The 12,974-nt window shown below is 45.0% G+C and overlaps 1 protein-coding gene across 7 annotated transcripts in view; it reads left to right on the top strand.

Annotated features, from left to right (window-relative positions):
- Positions 1 to 4,823, top strand: part of SFMBT2 (Scm like with four mbt domains 2) — a 173,586-nt gene extending 168,763 nt beyond the window's left edge. For all 7 annotated transcript variants that reach the window (XM_043882854.1, XM_043882852.1, XM_043882851.1 and 4 more), the window contains one exon: positions 123 to 4,823. In XM_043882854.1, the coding sequence (XP_043738789.1) occupies positions 123 to 263 (141 nt within the window). In that variant the 3' untranslated portion in view covers positions 264 to 4,823. The remainder of the gene's footprint in view (positions 1 to 122) is intronic.
- The last annotated feature ends 8,151 nt before the right edge of the window (positions 4,824 to 12,974 follow it).

The raw sequence follows: 12,974 nt of genomic DNA, 5'->3' as shown, positions 1-12,974 counted from the left end.
CCGGGCTGGTGAATTTCACAGTAGCCAGTGTTCTTTTAGCAGAAATGTTTTCTCAACAAGGGGTTAGGCAGCCGTCAAGCCAAATTGCCGTCTTGGCTCTAACCTGCTCTCTCTCCCAGCAGGACATCGACGGGCAGGCGCTCCTGTTGCTGACGCTCCCCACGGTGCAGGAGTGCATGGAGCTGAAGCTGGGCCCCGCCATCAAGCTTTGCCACCAGATTGAGCGGGTCAAGGTGGCCTTCTACGCCCAGTATGCCAACTGACCCCGCCCGCTCCCAGGCTGCCTGCCGGCCCGGCGAATGCCGCGTCTTGGGTCTCAGGAGGTTTCCCGGACTGGAACTTCTGTTTTCCCCAGACGTGCGTGATGGTGCATCCAACAGGTGTCCACGCGAGGGCCTCCTCCGCCCACCAGCCTGCTTGACATTTCCGCGTTTGCAGAGCACCCAAGCCCACAGCCGTGGTCCTGCAGGGTGTGAGTTACCACTCAGACCCTACGGGTGTGGACCTGCGTCTCTGTAGACCACACCCCATCTTTCTCCCACCCCAAACCAGGCAGCTTCCTAAGCCAAGGCCCATGCTTCAAAAACCTGGCACAGCTGATGTCTTTTCCGTCGTGACCCGGAAGGAGGTCTTCCGGTGACTTCACTGTCCTTGTACCCCAAGTGCCTCCATAGGTGCTTCTTTCAGGTCGATACGCGTGGCTGTCACCGCAGTTTGGTCTGGTGGCAGCTCATTTCTCACGCACGGCTCTGGGCGATCTTTCGGATGACAGCGGAAAAGGGACTCTGCCTGTTGGGCAGTGAAGGGAGAAGGAGCATGTCACAGTGGGGAGGTGGGCATCCAGGGAGCCTTCAGGGAGGGGACGTGCTTGCTGTCCTGTGGAAGGCGTTCCTTGCCGACCTTGGAACCTTCAAGGTCCCCCACGTTCTGAATAACCATGACCGGATGGAAGAGGGACTCCTCGCATCTTTTGGGGCATCTTGAATTGTGCATTGAAGGCAGAGCTTCATTCCGGAGAGCAAAGCCGGGGGGAGACTGGGGAAAGCTGCTGATGCTCCTCCCCTGAGAGGGGTCCCTGCCCCGGGTCTCCCGGGGAGGTCCCCTCTGAGTCCCACCTTGGTCACCTCTGCAGAGGCAGAGGCACACGTGCCCCTGGGTCAGCCAGTGACTGACCCCGTCTTCTGGGCTGATGTTGAATCACTCTGGACCTCCTTCCAGTAAATCGACAGGTGTGAACTCTTACGATGTGGCGGGGACGTGGGTCCCCTTGTCCCCAGCCTGCTCCGGCTGTCAGGGGAGAGTCTGGATTGGCCAGAATGAGACAAAGAGAGTGACCGCGCAACAGCTGCAGCCTACCCTGCCTCTGGTTTACTTGGGATGTCTCTTGGCAGTTTTCATTAAGTGGGTCCCATCATTTATAGAAAGATCGTGGCTCCAGGAGCCAGCTGGTCTCTGGAACCAGGCACTTGTCCACGTGCACCCTGCAGTCCCAAATGGACCATTGTCTTCTGGGCTGGTTGTTGCTTAAATGCCTTTTTAAACTTGTGCGCGGAAGCTGGGCCTCCACATTGCCCCGGAGAGGCAGGGGTGCACAGCCTTCTCTTCCTTTATTACTTTGACCTTTTCTCTTTGATGAGAGTGTCAACAGTTCCAGGAATAACGTCCTGGGTGGGCTGATGAGCTGCTTGTATTTCTGCAACATACAGAGGCCCGGCATCCTGTCAGATCTTGAGAAGCTCAATCACGGAGGCTAACCTTTTGTCATCATCTGTCACCATTACTGATGAAAAGGGGAAACACGCATTTCGTGGTTGAGGCTGTCGTCTCCCCTGTGACTGGCCCTAAGGCAGGTTTAAACGTTTGGAGGTGGAGTTGCCCGGGTGCCTCGGCCAGGAGCCCCATCTTCTCGGCCCATGAGTACGGACAGTTCCACGGGGAGTCAGGCCTGGCCTGCGGTTTGATTTCTCTTCTCTGAGCTCAAGTTTCTGCCCCTTCTCTGTTCTTCACCTCTTGTTTCCTCAGCCACGGGCTTTTGTCCTCAACGCTCCGTCCCAGGGAGGTCAGCTCTGTCAGCCACTTGAGAAGGGCCTCCTTGTAAGGTCTTGGGGGTTTTCCTGCCTCGGACACGCTTGTGATCCTCACTGTGGCCTTTTCTAGCTGAGCTCTTCTCATTGCACTTGGGGTGCAGATGACGGGGGGCCACTCACCCTTTCAGAATGAGTGTCGCCTTCTCGTGCCCTCCCTGGATGGCTCTGGGGTGGGTTGCACTGGACCACTGTGCTCTCTGGCGCCCGTGGGTGGGGGGTAAGCCCTGGAGCCCACCCAGAGGGGCTGGAGGCCTCCCACCTGGCAGCTGAGGAAGACACCCCGCTGTTGCTGGGGCTGCGGCCTCTCCCCAAGGGGCCAGGTGCCCAGAGCCCCCCTCGTCCTCGGTCTCTGAGGGCTCAGCCCTGTCCACCTGCGTGCCTGGTGGGGGCCCGGCCGTGCCAGGCCGGGAGAGGTCCAGCTGCAGCTTGGGGCCGTCGGGGCGCCGTCAGCCCGCCCTGCTGGGAGCCGGGAGACTCTTCAGGGTTAAGAAGATGTTTTTCGTTTCAAGTGCTGCCCACGCGCCCTCCGGCTCCAGCTCTCTGGGCATCCTCTGCTGGCTCTGTGCCGCTTCCCGTCAGTGGGACTTGAGCTGCAGAGTGTCCGGTGGCGTTCCTGTCTCTGTAGGGTTCACCGTTCACCAGCTTCCGTCTCAGAGAAACGGCCGGTTTTCAAGGAACGTTTGCCTGTCGTGACTGTGTCGTTACTGTGTTTCTGTCCCTCGTGGCGGGAAGAGTTCATCTCACACCTGTAGCCGCCAGCGCACCACGGCCCCTAGGATAAACCCTTCTTGGTGGAAATGCTCCACCCAGCGATGCCCCCTTCCCTCTTCATCCCCAGATGCTGCCATCTCCCCGCAGTCTCCCAGAAGACGCTTTGGGACCAGAGTCCTCTCCTCTGCGCACCACACTGCTTGGTCCCTTCAGGAACTGCCTGAGATGCAGACGCTTCCGTCTGTGCAGTGTAGCACCTCATCTCGAAGGCTGAGTCCATCACTCAGTCCCACCCTAAAGCTAAGGATGCTTCTGTCGACCTCTGATCTCTTGACTGTTTGTGTCATGTGTTAGGAAAATCTCTTATCCACAAAAATGTAAACCTAGAAAGAGTAAGTAAGGTATGACCCCCATTACAGAAGAGCTCATTTTTTGTGTACCAAAAAAAAAAAAGCAAAAACCCAGTTTCCTTCACCACAAAGTTGCATAATATGGAGAAATCCATCACTTTTAAAATTAGGTTCATTTGATCAAAGTTTGACTCCCAGTTTGCGCTGTATAGCTGTTAGGTTGCTCTGCCTTATTTGATAATTTTTGAACGATGATTTCCTGTGTTTGATCTGTTTCTCAATGAATTAGAATGACTCAGATCTTTCACACTGGCCCACACGACAGTCTCTGGAAGGTTGGTTTTGATCAGCCTTTGAAGATTGGTCTCAGTTTCCTTAATGTGTGTCAGAGAATCTGGAGTGTTGTTATCAGGTGAGTTCTGAGACTTGCTTTTTATCTTAAACCAAATGTCCCTATCTAAGGACGTCATTTTGGAAGCATTAGAAGTTTCATACTAATTTTGTCAAATACCCATTTGTGTTTATTTCTGTAGATAGAACTGTAGAAACAGTTGCGTTAAGTAAAGTCTTTGTGGTTTGAGCACTATTGCTTTTTTGGTGAATCTAGGCTCCAAGTCCTGCTCTATCCTTTGTCTCTAGAAAACTGAGACCAAGGGTACAGTTTTTTGAAGGGAAAAATAATAAATTTTCAGGTAGCTGTAGTTTTTAAGGTAAAAACAATTGTTAGGGATGCATACATACCGCTTGTGAAATAACTGAATAACAAGAGAAGCTCCATTGGCAACAATTACAGTGTCATGATTCTCTTTCTTCCTTCACTTGTTCTTTTCTGTTCAAGAGTTCTTTGGAAATTGCTTTACTCCTTTGCTGGGTTGAGTTGTTACGTTGGGCAACTCTCATAACTTTTATCGCTAGGGTTGATTTGCATGGGTCCTGAACCCGAGGCACCAGTATCCATCTGGGCTATTTTTGACCCACTGAATTCACCTAAAAATTCTAAGTGCTAACACGGTGCTGCCTTGGGTTTTGGTTAAGTAAAGCATCTCTGGTTTAGCGGATTGGTAATAACACAGTATCCTGAGCTGCAGGCTTTCTATCTTACTGGTTTTATTTTAAAAATGGCTAGGATTGGGTACCAGTGAGGACCAGTAGGTCAATAGCTGCATCGCCAGACAGATCAGGTGCTTCATGTGGACCAGAGGGATGTGTTGAAGAAAAAGTTCTAATCGGCATTTGCTGAAAATCACTTTACAGTGGGAGATTGAAGACAAAAAATGTTTTAAATGACAAGAAAAAAAAGATCATCTCATTTGTTGTTCAGAATGGGAGCCTGCATGAGGTCTAGAAGCATAAACTACCCCTAGTCGTGACCGTCGAAAGCTGTTTTACTGCTCTGCGTTCCAGTTTGAATAGTTTGTATTGGAACTTGATTCATATCTTGTGTCTGTTTTGGTGCATAAAAGAGAAGAGTTGGTGTTTTTACTTTTGAAATTTGCAGGACAAAAGGGCATGTCATTGATTTGCTGTAAGATTATATTCTGTATATATGTTTCCATGTAAATAAATGAAAATCTATATCAGAGTTATATTTTAATTTTTATTCTAAATGAAAAAAAAACCCCTTTTTACTTGAAAAAATTGTAAGCCACATTGTTAATAAAGTAAAAATAAATTCTATGGTTTTGTTTGTGTCTTTATGTGGAAAGTTATTAAATATTATTTTTAAGGTTTGAGTTAAGATTATCTCATGTTTTATTTCCCACTATGCACTGAAGCAAATGTTTATAGGGTTTTAGTAACCGTGGCTCTCAAAATCCTGTTACTTTTCAAGGTCACCTGCTTGTTCTGGATATTTTTACTCAGGATCTTGTGTTTATTCTTTTTATTAAAACATTATATCAAAAAAAAAAAAAAAAACATTATATCCTTACACAATCGCCTCCAGCCTTCCCATTTTCCATTGTTTCAGTTATTTTATGATCACCTTGTGCGTTAGAAGGAACACTGATTTATGGCCAGGAGAGTGATAAGTAAAACAGCTGTGTTTAAATTTTTCACTGCCCTTCAGTGACACAAATAGGTATAAACATCCAAGTCTGAAGAGGAGGAGATTTTTGCGTAGATCCTGGGGTCTCTGTCTCCAGGCTAGAATGTTCCTTCCTCTCCCCTACCACTGCCTGGGCAGCATCACTGAGGGACATAGAAGGTGAGGGGATGAGAGACCTTTAAGGGAAAGGAGATGGGGGAGTGCTGAGCAATTTCTGCTTCCAACCGCAAACTGTTTCCAGCATTTTGTTGTTCAGTTGCTTAGTCGTGTCCGACTCTTTGCAACCCCACCAACTCCAGCACACGAGGCTTCCCTGTCCTTCATTATCTCCCGGAGTTTGTTCAGACTCATGTCTTTGATATACTCCTTTCCCAATTTTGAGCCAGTCCATTGTTCCATGTCCAGTTCTAACTGTTGCATCTTACTTTGCTTTAAATGTATTCTTTCACCCTGCTGGCAATCAAATTCTGCATATAGAATTTTTTATTTTGATTTTAATTATGGGAGCTTTTGCTCTTAGTAAAGATTTAATAGCATATGGTTCATTTTCCCAAAATATTCTAGCAGCATCTAGATCAGGATTATATGGCTGAGTACATACAATTGCATTTCTATTTGTGATGAAGATGTTTGATGACAAGCTTACAGGTCAAATATATAATAAGGGAAACCAAACACTTTTCCAGATGTCTAAACTGAATGACTATGCCAAAGCCTTTGACTGTGTGGATCACAATAAACTGTGGAAAATTCTGAAAGAGATGGGCATACCAGACCATCTGACCTGCCTCTTGAGAAACCTATATTCAGGTCAGGAAGCAACACTTAGAACTGGACATGGAACAACAGACTGGTTCCAAATAGGAAAAGGAGTACGTCAAGGCTGTATATTGTCACCCTGCTTATTTAACTTATATGCAGAGTACATCATGAGAAACGCTGGGCTGGAAGAAGAACAAGCTGGAATCAAGATTGCCAGAAGAAATATCAATAACCTCAGATATGCAGATGACACCACCCTTATGGCAGAAAGTGAAGAGGACCTAAAAAGCCTCTTGATGAAAGTGAAAGAGGAGAGTGAAAAAGTTGGCTTAAAGCTCAACATTCAGAAAACTAAGTAAGATCATGGCATCTGGTCCCATCACTTCATGGCAAATAGATGGGGAAACAGTGAAAACAGGGTCTGACTTTATTTTTTTGGGCTCCAAAATCACTGCAGTTGGTGACTGCAGCCATGAAATTAAAAGACGCTTACTCCTTGGAAGGAAAGTTATGACCAAGGTAGATAGCATATTGAAAAGCAGAGACATTACTTTGCCAACAAAAGTCCATCTAGTCAAGGCTATGGTTTTTCCAGTGGTCATGTATGGATGTGAGAGTTGGACTGTGAAGAAAGCTGAGTGCCGAAAAATTGATGCTTTTGAACTGTGGTGTTGGAGAAGACTCTTGAGAGTCCCTTGGACTGCAATGAAATCCAACCAGTCCATCCTAAAACAGACCAGTCCTGGGTGTTCACTGGAAGGACTGATGCTGAAGCTGAAATTCCAACACTTTGTCCACCTCATGTGAAGAGTTGACTCGTTGGAAAAGTCCCTGATGCTGGGAGGGATTGGGGGCAGGAGGAGAAGGGGACGACAGAGGATGAGATGGCTGGATGGCATCACCGACTCGATGGACATGTGTTTGAGTAAACTCCGGGAGTTTGTGATGGACAGGGAGGCCTGGTGTGCTGTGATTCATGGGGTCGCAAAGAGTCAGACACGACTGAGCGACTGAACTGAACTGAACTGAAACTGAATGAATTAATGCAAAAAAGTGTACATTTTTCTCCATGTTGCCACCAAAAGCCTATTTCTATTTCTTCACCAAGTCACACTGCTGTTCACAACTCCCAGTCCGCTAGAAGCTGTTTCCCCTTTGAACTGGTTTTTGGTGCCGCTGCTGTTTTATTCCAAGTCCTAGTGGTAAAGAACTCGCCTGCCAATGCAGGAGGTGTGAGAGACTGAGACGTGGGTTTGATCCCTGGATTGAGAAGTTCCCCTGGAGTAGGAAATAGTAACTCACTCCATTATTGTTGCCTGGAGAATCCCTTGGACAGTCCATAGGATCACACAGAGTCGGACATGACTCGAGCAACCCAGCATGCACGCCCGTGGGACAGTATCCTGCCTAAGGAGGATGCAGAGACTATATTAAAAATACTGTTTATATGGACGTGACCTTGGGTGACTGCAGGATGAAGACTTGGATGTTTAATGGTGGGTGGAAAAAATACCGTATCAAGATAACGCCCCTTCCCAGGTTCGGTCCCTCCGCTTCTCCTGGGCTTGCTGTCCCATATGGATAAAGCCAGCCTCTGCTGCTGTTACTGCACCCGTCGTCGTGGCCACCTCTGGGGTGAGGGCTGCCGTGATGGGAAGCCCTCTGGCGCTTGGGGTCCATTGCCCCAGACCCATCAAAGCTTTCATTCCTGGACCCAGCTGAAGTGCGGGGACGGGGACTGTGGCTGCTTCAGATGATGGAGCCTGGACGTGCTCAGAGTTCAGGTTCACGGGCGAACGGTGGTCCAAAAGAGACAGGATGTAGCCAGCAAGAAAACGCCCCTCCTGCCCTCCCCCAGGTGGACTTTGCGGCATCTGGTGGTCCAGAGACATCCCTCGTGTCTGAATAACTACCCCTGCTCTCTCGTGAGACTGTGGCCAGCTCCGTAATGCACAGATCTGCACCGAGTTTTCTTCCTTCCCGCAGTTTGGGAATCCACCCATAAAGCCTCAGTTTCTAAGCTTATCTTCCGGATCTGTTTTCTAGGGAACAAGCCTGAGACAGGAGGCAGCTATTATTACACTTGCACAACCAATGTGCAAATAATAAAGACAAAATATGCTCCTATAATCCAGCCCAGGCAGCCTACCAGCCTGGTGTAATTGGGACCGTTTGTAACATGAACCCTCTTGGAATGACTTTATGACATGGGTTGAAAGTTTAAATTGAAAATGTTCTTTCTGGTTATTAAAGTAATATGTGTACATTAAAGAAAATTTGGAAAGTAAAGGACAGTTATTAAATTGCCCTGTTATCTCACTCTGTCCAATTACCAATTTATTGTATTTCCATGTGTATTTATAACACAATCTTGAAACCCAGTTGTTCATACCATTTAAAAAACTCCCACTAGCAGTTATTTTGTAATCATGTTCTCTGGGGGTGGAGTTAAATATCTTATCTAGCTAATATTTTTAATGTTTTGATAAATGTTTAAATAATTCAACACAGCAAATGTTTTTGTACCATCCACCCAGCTTCTAGAATTATTACCATTTTGCCATCTTTGCTTCAGATTTATGTATTTTATAAAATCCTACAGATAGAGTTGAAAGCCCCTTTATCACCTCTCTATTTCCCTCCCTCATATCCCAGAAGTAACCACAATTTCAATTTTTTCATCCCTGGGCACAGTATTTTTATTATTACTACATATTAATATGGCCATAGTAATATACACCACTGTTTTGTGAGTTTTCAACACTTTAGTGTTACCATGCTTCTTGCATCCTATTGCAATTTACTTTTTGTCCACTGTTACGTTTATGAAGTTTATGTGTGTTAATATAGATATATCTAATTCATTCATTTTCAGTGTGACATAAATTCCACTGACTATATGGTGATTAGCTTATCCTATCTCCTATTGGTGAACGTTTACATTCTCAGTTCTTCTGCTGTCTCCAAGAATTCTGCTGTGAAGCTTTCATACAATTCTTATGCCCACATGTTGCAGAGTCTCTAAAGAATGGCTCCAAAACTGAAGTGGATGAGAGAGTGGATGAGCGCTTGCCTTGCTCCATGTCCTTGTCTGTACCTGGGAGGGTTTCATTCTTGCCCATCTGATGTGTGTGGAAATAGTTTCGATTGGCGTAGCTTAATTACTAGTGGTTAACTAGTGAAGTTGGACATCTTTCCATATGCTTATTGGCCAGTTCAGTTCAGTCGCTCAGTCGTGTCCGACTTTGCAACCCCATGGACTTCAGCACACCAGGCTTCCCTGTCCATCATCAACTCCCGGCACTTACTCAAACTCAGGTCCATCAAATCGGTGATGCCATCCAACCATCTCATCCTCTGTCGTCCCCTCTCCTCCTGCCTTCAATCTTTCCCAGCATCAGGGTCTTTTCCAATGAGTCGGTTCTTCACATCACGTGGTGGCCAAAGTATTGGAGTTTCAGATTCAGCATCAGTCCTTCCAATGAATATTCGGGACTGATTTCCTTTAGGATTGCTTATTGGCCATTTATGTTTTTTCTTTTGTGAATGCCTGCTTATCACCTGTACCCGGTGGCTCTCACTCTCCCTCCTTCCCTCCCCTCTCTCTTTGATTTATTCTATAAAGGTTTTAAAAAGTAATTTCATTATGTTAACCCCATATCAATTCCCTGTGTGCAAGTGTCTTCTTCCACTGTTTTTGTTCTTTTCCTTCCTTTTGTCCTTGGCGATCCAGGAAGGTTTTAATCTAAAAGTCCTTCAATATGGCACGCCTTTCCTTTATGATTTTTACTTTTATTCTCTTAAAGACATTAAGATGGTTCCTTTTATTTCCTTTTAAAAGTTAGTATGTTTTCCTTTTTCCAATCTCATCTTGGGGTGGGGGGTTGGTATTTCCAGTGTTATCCAAAGTGGTGGTGCCGGTTTACACCCTTGCCCTACAAGAGTTTTCTCTGCTGCACATCCTCACCTGTGCTTGGCTATGTTTTTAATTATTGCCAGTCTGATGGGTGTGGAAAGGGAGTGGTGATGGAAAGAGTAAGGCAGTTAAATCACCCTTTTCTAACTGCCCAGGAACTTAGACTTTCTCCACTGACCTGTCACACCCCCTGGGTGTGTTCAAGTTTACAGGTAGGTGTCGTTACCTTTTCTGGTCAGTGGAGATCTTCATCTTATTTTGAGTTCAGCCACGATTTTCTGTAAAGAATCCGCCTGCACTGCAGGGGACGTGGGTTTGCTCCCAGGTTGGGAAGATTCCCTGGAGGAGGGCATGGCAACCCACACCAGTATTCTTGCCCGGAGAATCCCATGGACAGAGGAGCCTGGCAGGCTACGGTTCATGGGGTCACAAAGAGTCAGACCCGACTGAAGCGACAGCTCAGGTACGCACAATTTTCTAGTTTATCTGTCTTTTATTCTATATTTTGAACAGAGGGTGTGTGTCCAAGTTTTAACTTCCAGAGCCATCTTGACTGAAACTTTCTCTAATATCACCTTTCAAAAAAAATTCTTCCAAGCAGCAGGTGGAGGAAGCTAATTTTTGCATTATTCAGACTATTTAGAAATGAGATCTTTAGCCCATATGAAAATTCATATGGGGTTCATTTAAGTTACAATTCCCAAAACACTGAGCTAGTTGACATTTCTAAATGTCTCTTCTGCATAGTTTAGCTCCTAGTAAAACCCCAGTTTGCTACAAATAGTTTGAAAAAACTGCTTTACATTTTATCCCCTGTGACTTTTTTGTCATAAATCCCTGTGGCTGAAAGATGTGAAATTGAAGTGGTGTTAAATGCAAGAGTATTCTGTTCTGTTCTAGACCACACACTAGTAGTGCTTTTTATCTACCACAATTTGAGCAAAGCCATCTCTTCTCTCTCACTGTTGGCATAAATGATTAAGTATGGACACAAATACAACTGTTGGTGTTACCTACTACTTATTAACTGATCAACCTGAAACAGAGCATCCTTAATATGTAAATGGGCTGATTGATGCTGTCCCAACAATTCATGTGAATGAACAGAAATGGAAACATTTTATGATATATTTAAGCATATATGAAGCTATTCACTCATGAGAAATTTAAGAAAACATGAATTCATGTAACAAAAATATTTCATACCTACTAAGTGGATGTACTGTGCTAAGCTCATTAGGAAAAAGAAAAGTCCTGCGTTAGTTGCTCTTTAAAGGGCAGAAGCCACCTAGAAGGTGGGTAGACCACATCTGGAAATCCCAGTGAAGGAAAACAGAGCTGATGTGTGTACAGAGGGGCTTTAGGCTGAATCTAAGGAGAGAAGGGATATTTATACTACTCCCAGATTCCTGTACAAGGTCCTAGCATTTCTTACTAGCTGTAAAGTGGGATTGAAACTCTGATGCCCACAGGGTCAGCAGAACAGATGACTGCAAGGAGCTGGTGGGCAACTGGGAACCAGAGCAGTGCACCTGTCCTCTTAGCTGCAGAGACTGGAGACCAGCTGCTGCCTTATCCTCTCTTTTTCCCAGGGGAACCAGAAATCCAGATTTTTACATGAAATCTTAAATTGTTCAAGTCTGGCATTAAATTCAAATGCTTTCAGGATGATGATGCCCCATAAATCATAGACTTCTAGGTCTCCTGAACTCTGGCCTCTGTATTGTCAACATTGTGAGGTCCTGGTTTGTCTTGGAGATCCTTCTTTGAGGCTAGGAGGGGACCAAGCATTCCAGTTTGCCTGGGATGTAGGGATGTCTAGGCAACTGTCCTGGGTAAACTGGGACAGCTGATTCCTGGTAGTCAGTCTGGACGTGACTCCAAACAGGAAGTCCTGGTGACCACAGGGATCATGTCTTTCATCTCCTACTTCTGAAAATAATCATTTACTACATGTTACCTTCTAATTGCTCCCAGTGGGAGGCTGAGCCTATAGCTTCCTCCCCCTGCATGTCTGGAGGTAGAAGTTAATATTCTTAATCATTATGAACCTAATTTTTTCTTCTACAAATAAAGATATGGAGCCAAATCTCAAGCTGTTGTGAAGATTAAGAGATTATCTGTATAAATGTTTGAAAATAATAAAATGTTAGATAAATGTTTACATTTTTATTTACCAAGATACTACATGCATTTTCCTACTTATAGCAGCTTTACATATACATATGTATATAGATGTTGCTGTTCAGTCACTCAGTCATGTCTGACTCTTTTGCAACCTTGTGGACTATAGCCTGTGAGGTTCCTCTGTCCATGGTATTTCCCAGGCAAGAATATTGGAGTAGGTGCCATTTCCTTCTCCGGAGGATCTTCTCGACCCAGGGATCAAACCCACGTCTCCTGCATTGGCAGACGGATTCTTTACCACTGAGTCACCAGGGAAGCCCATGTATAGATATTAAACTGAAATAAACTCAAGACAAATTAAAGATTGGAATGCTAAGGTACTGAATGTGCACCAAAATAGGAGAGTTTTGGCTTGACTGTCTCTTCTGTCATAGAGTGTGTGCACATGTGTGTGTGTGTTAAGAATTAACACGCTCCCTGTATATCATTTAAAAATAGAAATATAATTGTCTTCTTTCCAGACAACAAAAATTGTCATAATTTTGCAATCCCAAGAGTAAATTACCTTAATTCCCTAACCCCTCCTCCTCAACCTCCCCCTGCCCCTGGCATCTCCCAGTGTACTTTCTGACTCTATGAACTTGGCTATTCTAGGTACCTCGTGCAAGTGGAATAAAACTATATTTGTCTGCACCTAGTGTATATTATAATACATTTTAAGGTTATTTTAATATATCTCCTACAAACAGATTGTACCTTAAATAATACGCTTTATATTATGTAACTTTTACCACAGTAAAAAAATACATTTAAAAAAAAAGTGTAAATCACACTGTGGCAATTTGTTTTATGTCTGTCAGATTTTTAAAGTGCAAATATCAATTAATATTCATTGACTAAACAAATGAGTCAAGATCCTTACATAAATTATCTTCTTTTCTAATAAAGATTTTTAAAAGATTTTCTAAGCTGGA

This window comes from Cervus elaphus, chromosome 23 (assembly GCF_910594005.1).
Source record: "Cervus elaphus chromosome 23, mCerEla1.1, whole genome shotgun sequence".
Lineage (NCBI taxonomy): Eukaryota > Metazoa > Chordata > Mammalia > Artiodactyla > Cervidae > Cervus > Cervus elaphus.
The sequence above is the reverse complement of the archived record's forward strand: the minus strand, read 5'-3'. Positions and strand labels throughout refer to the sequence as shown.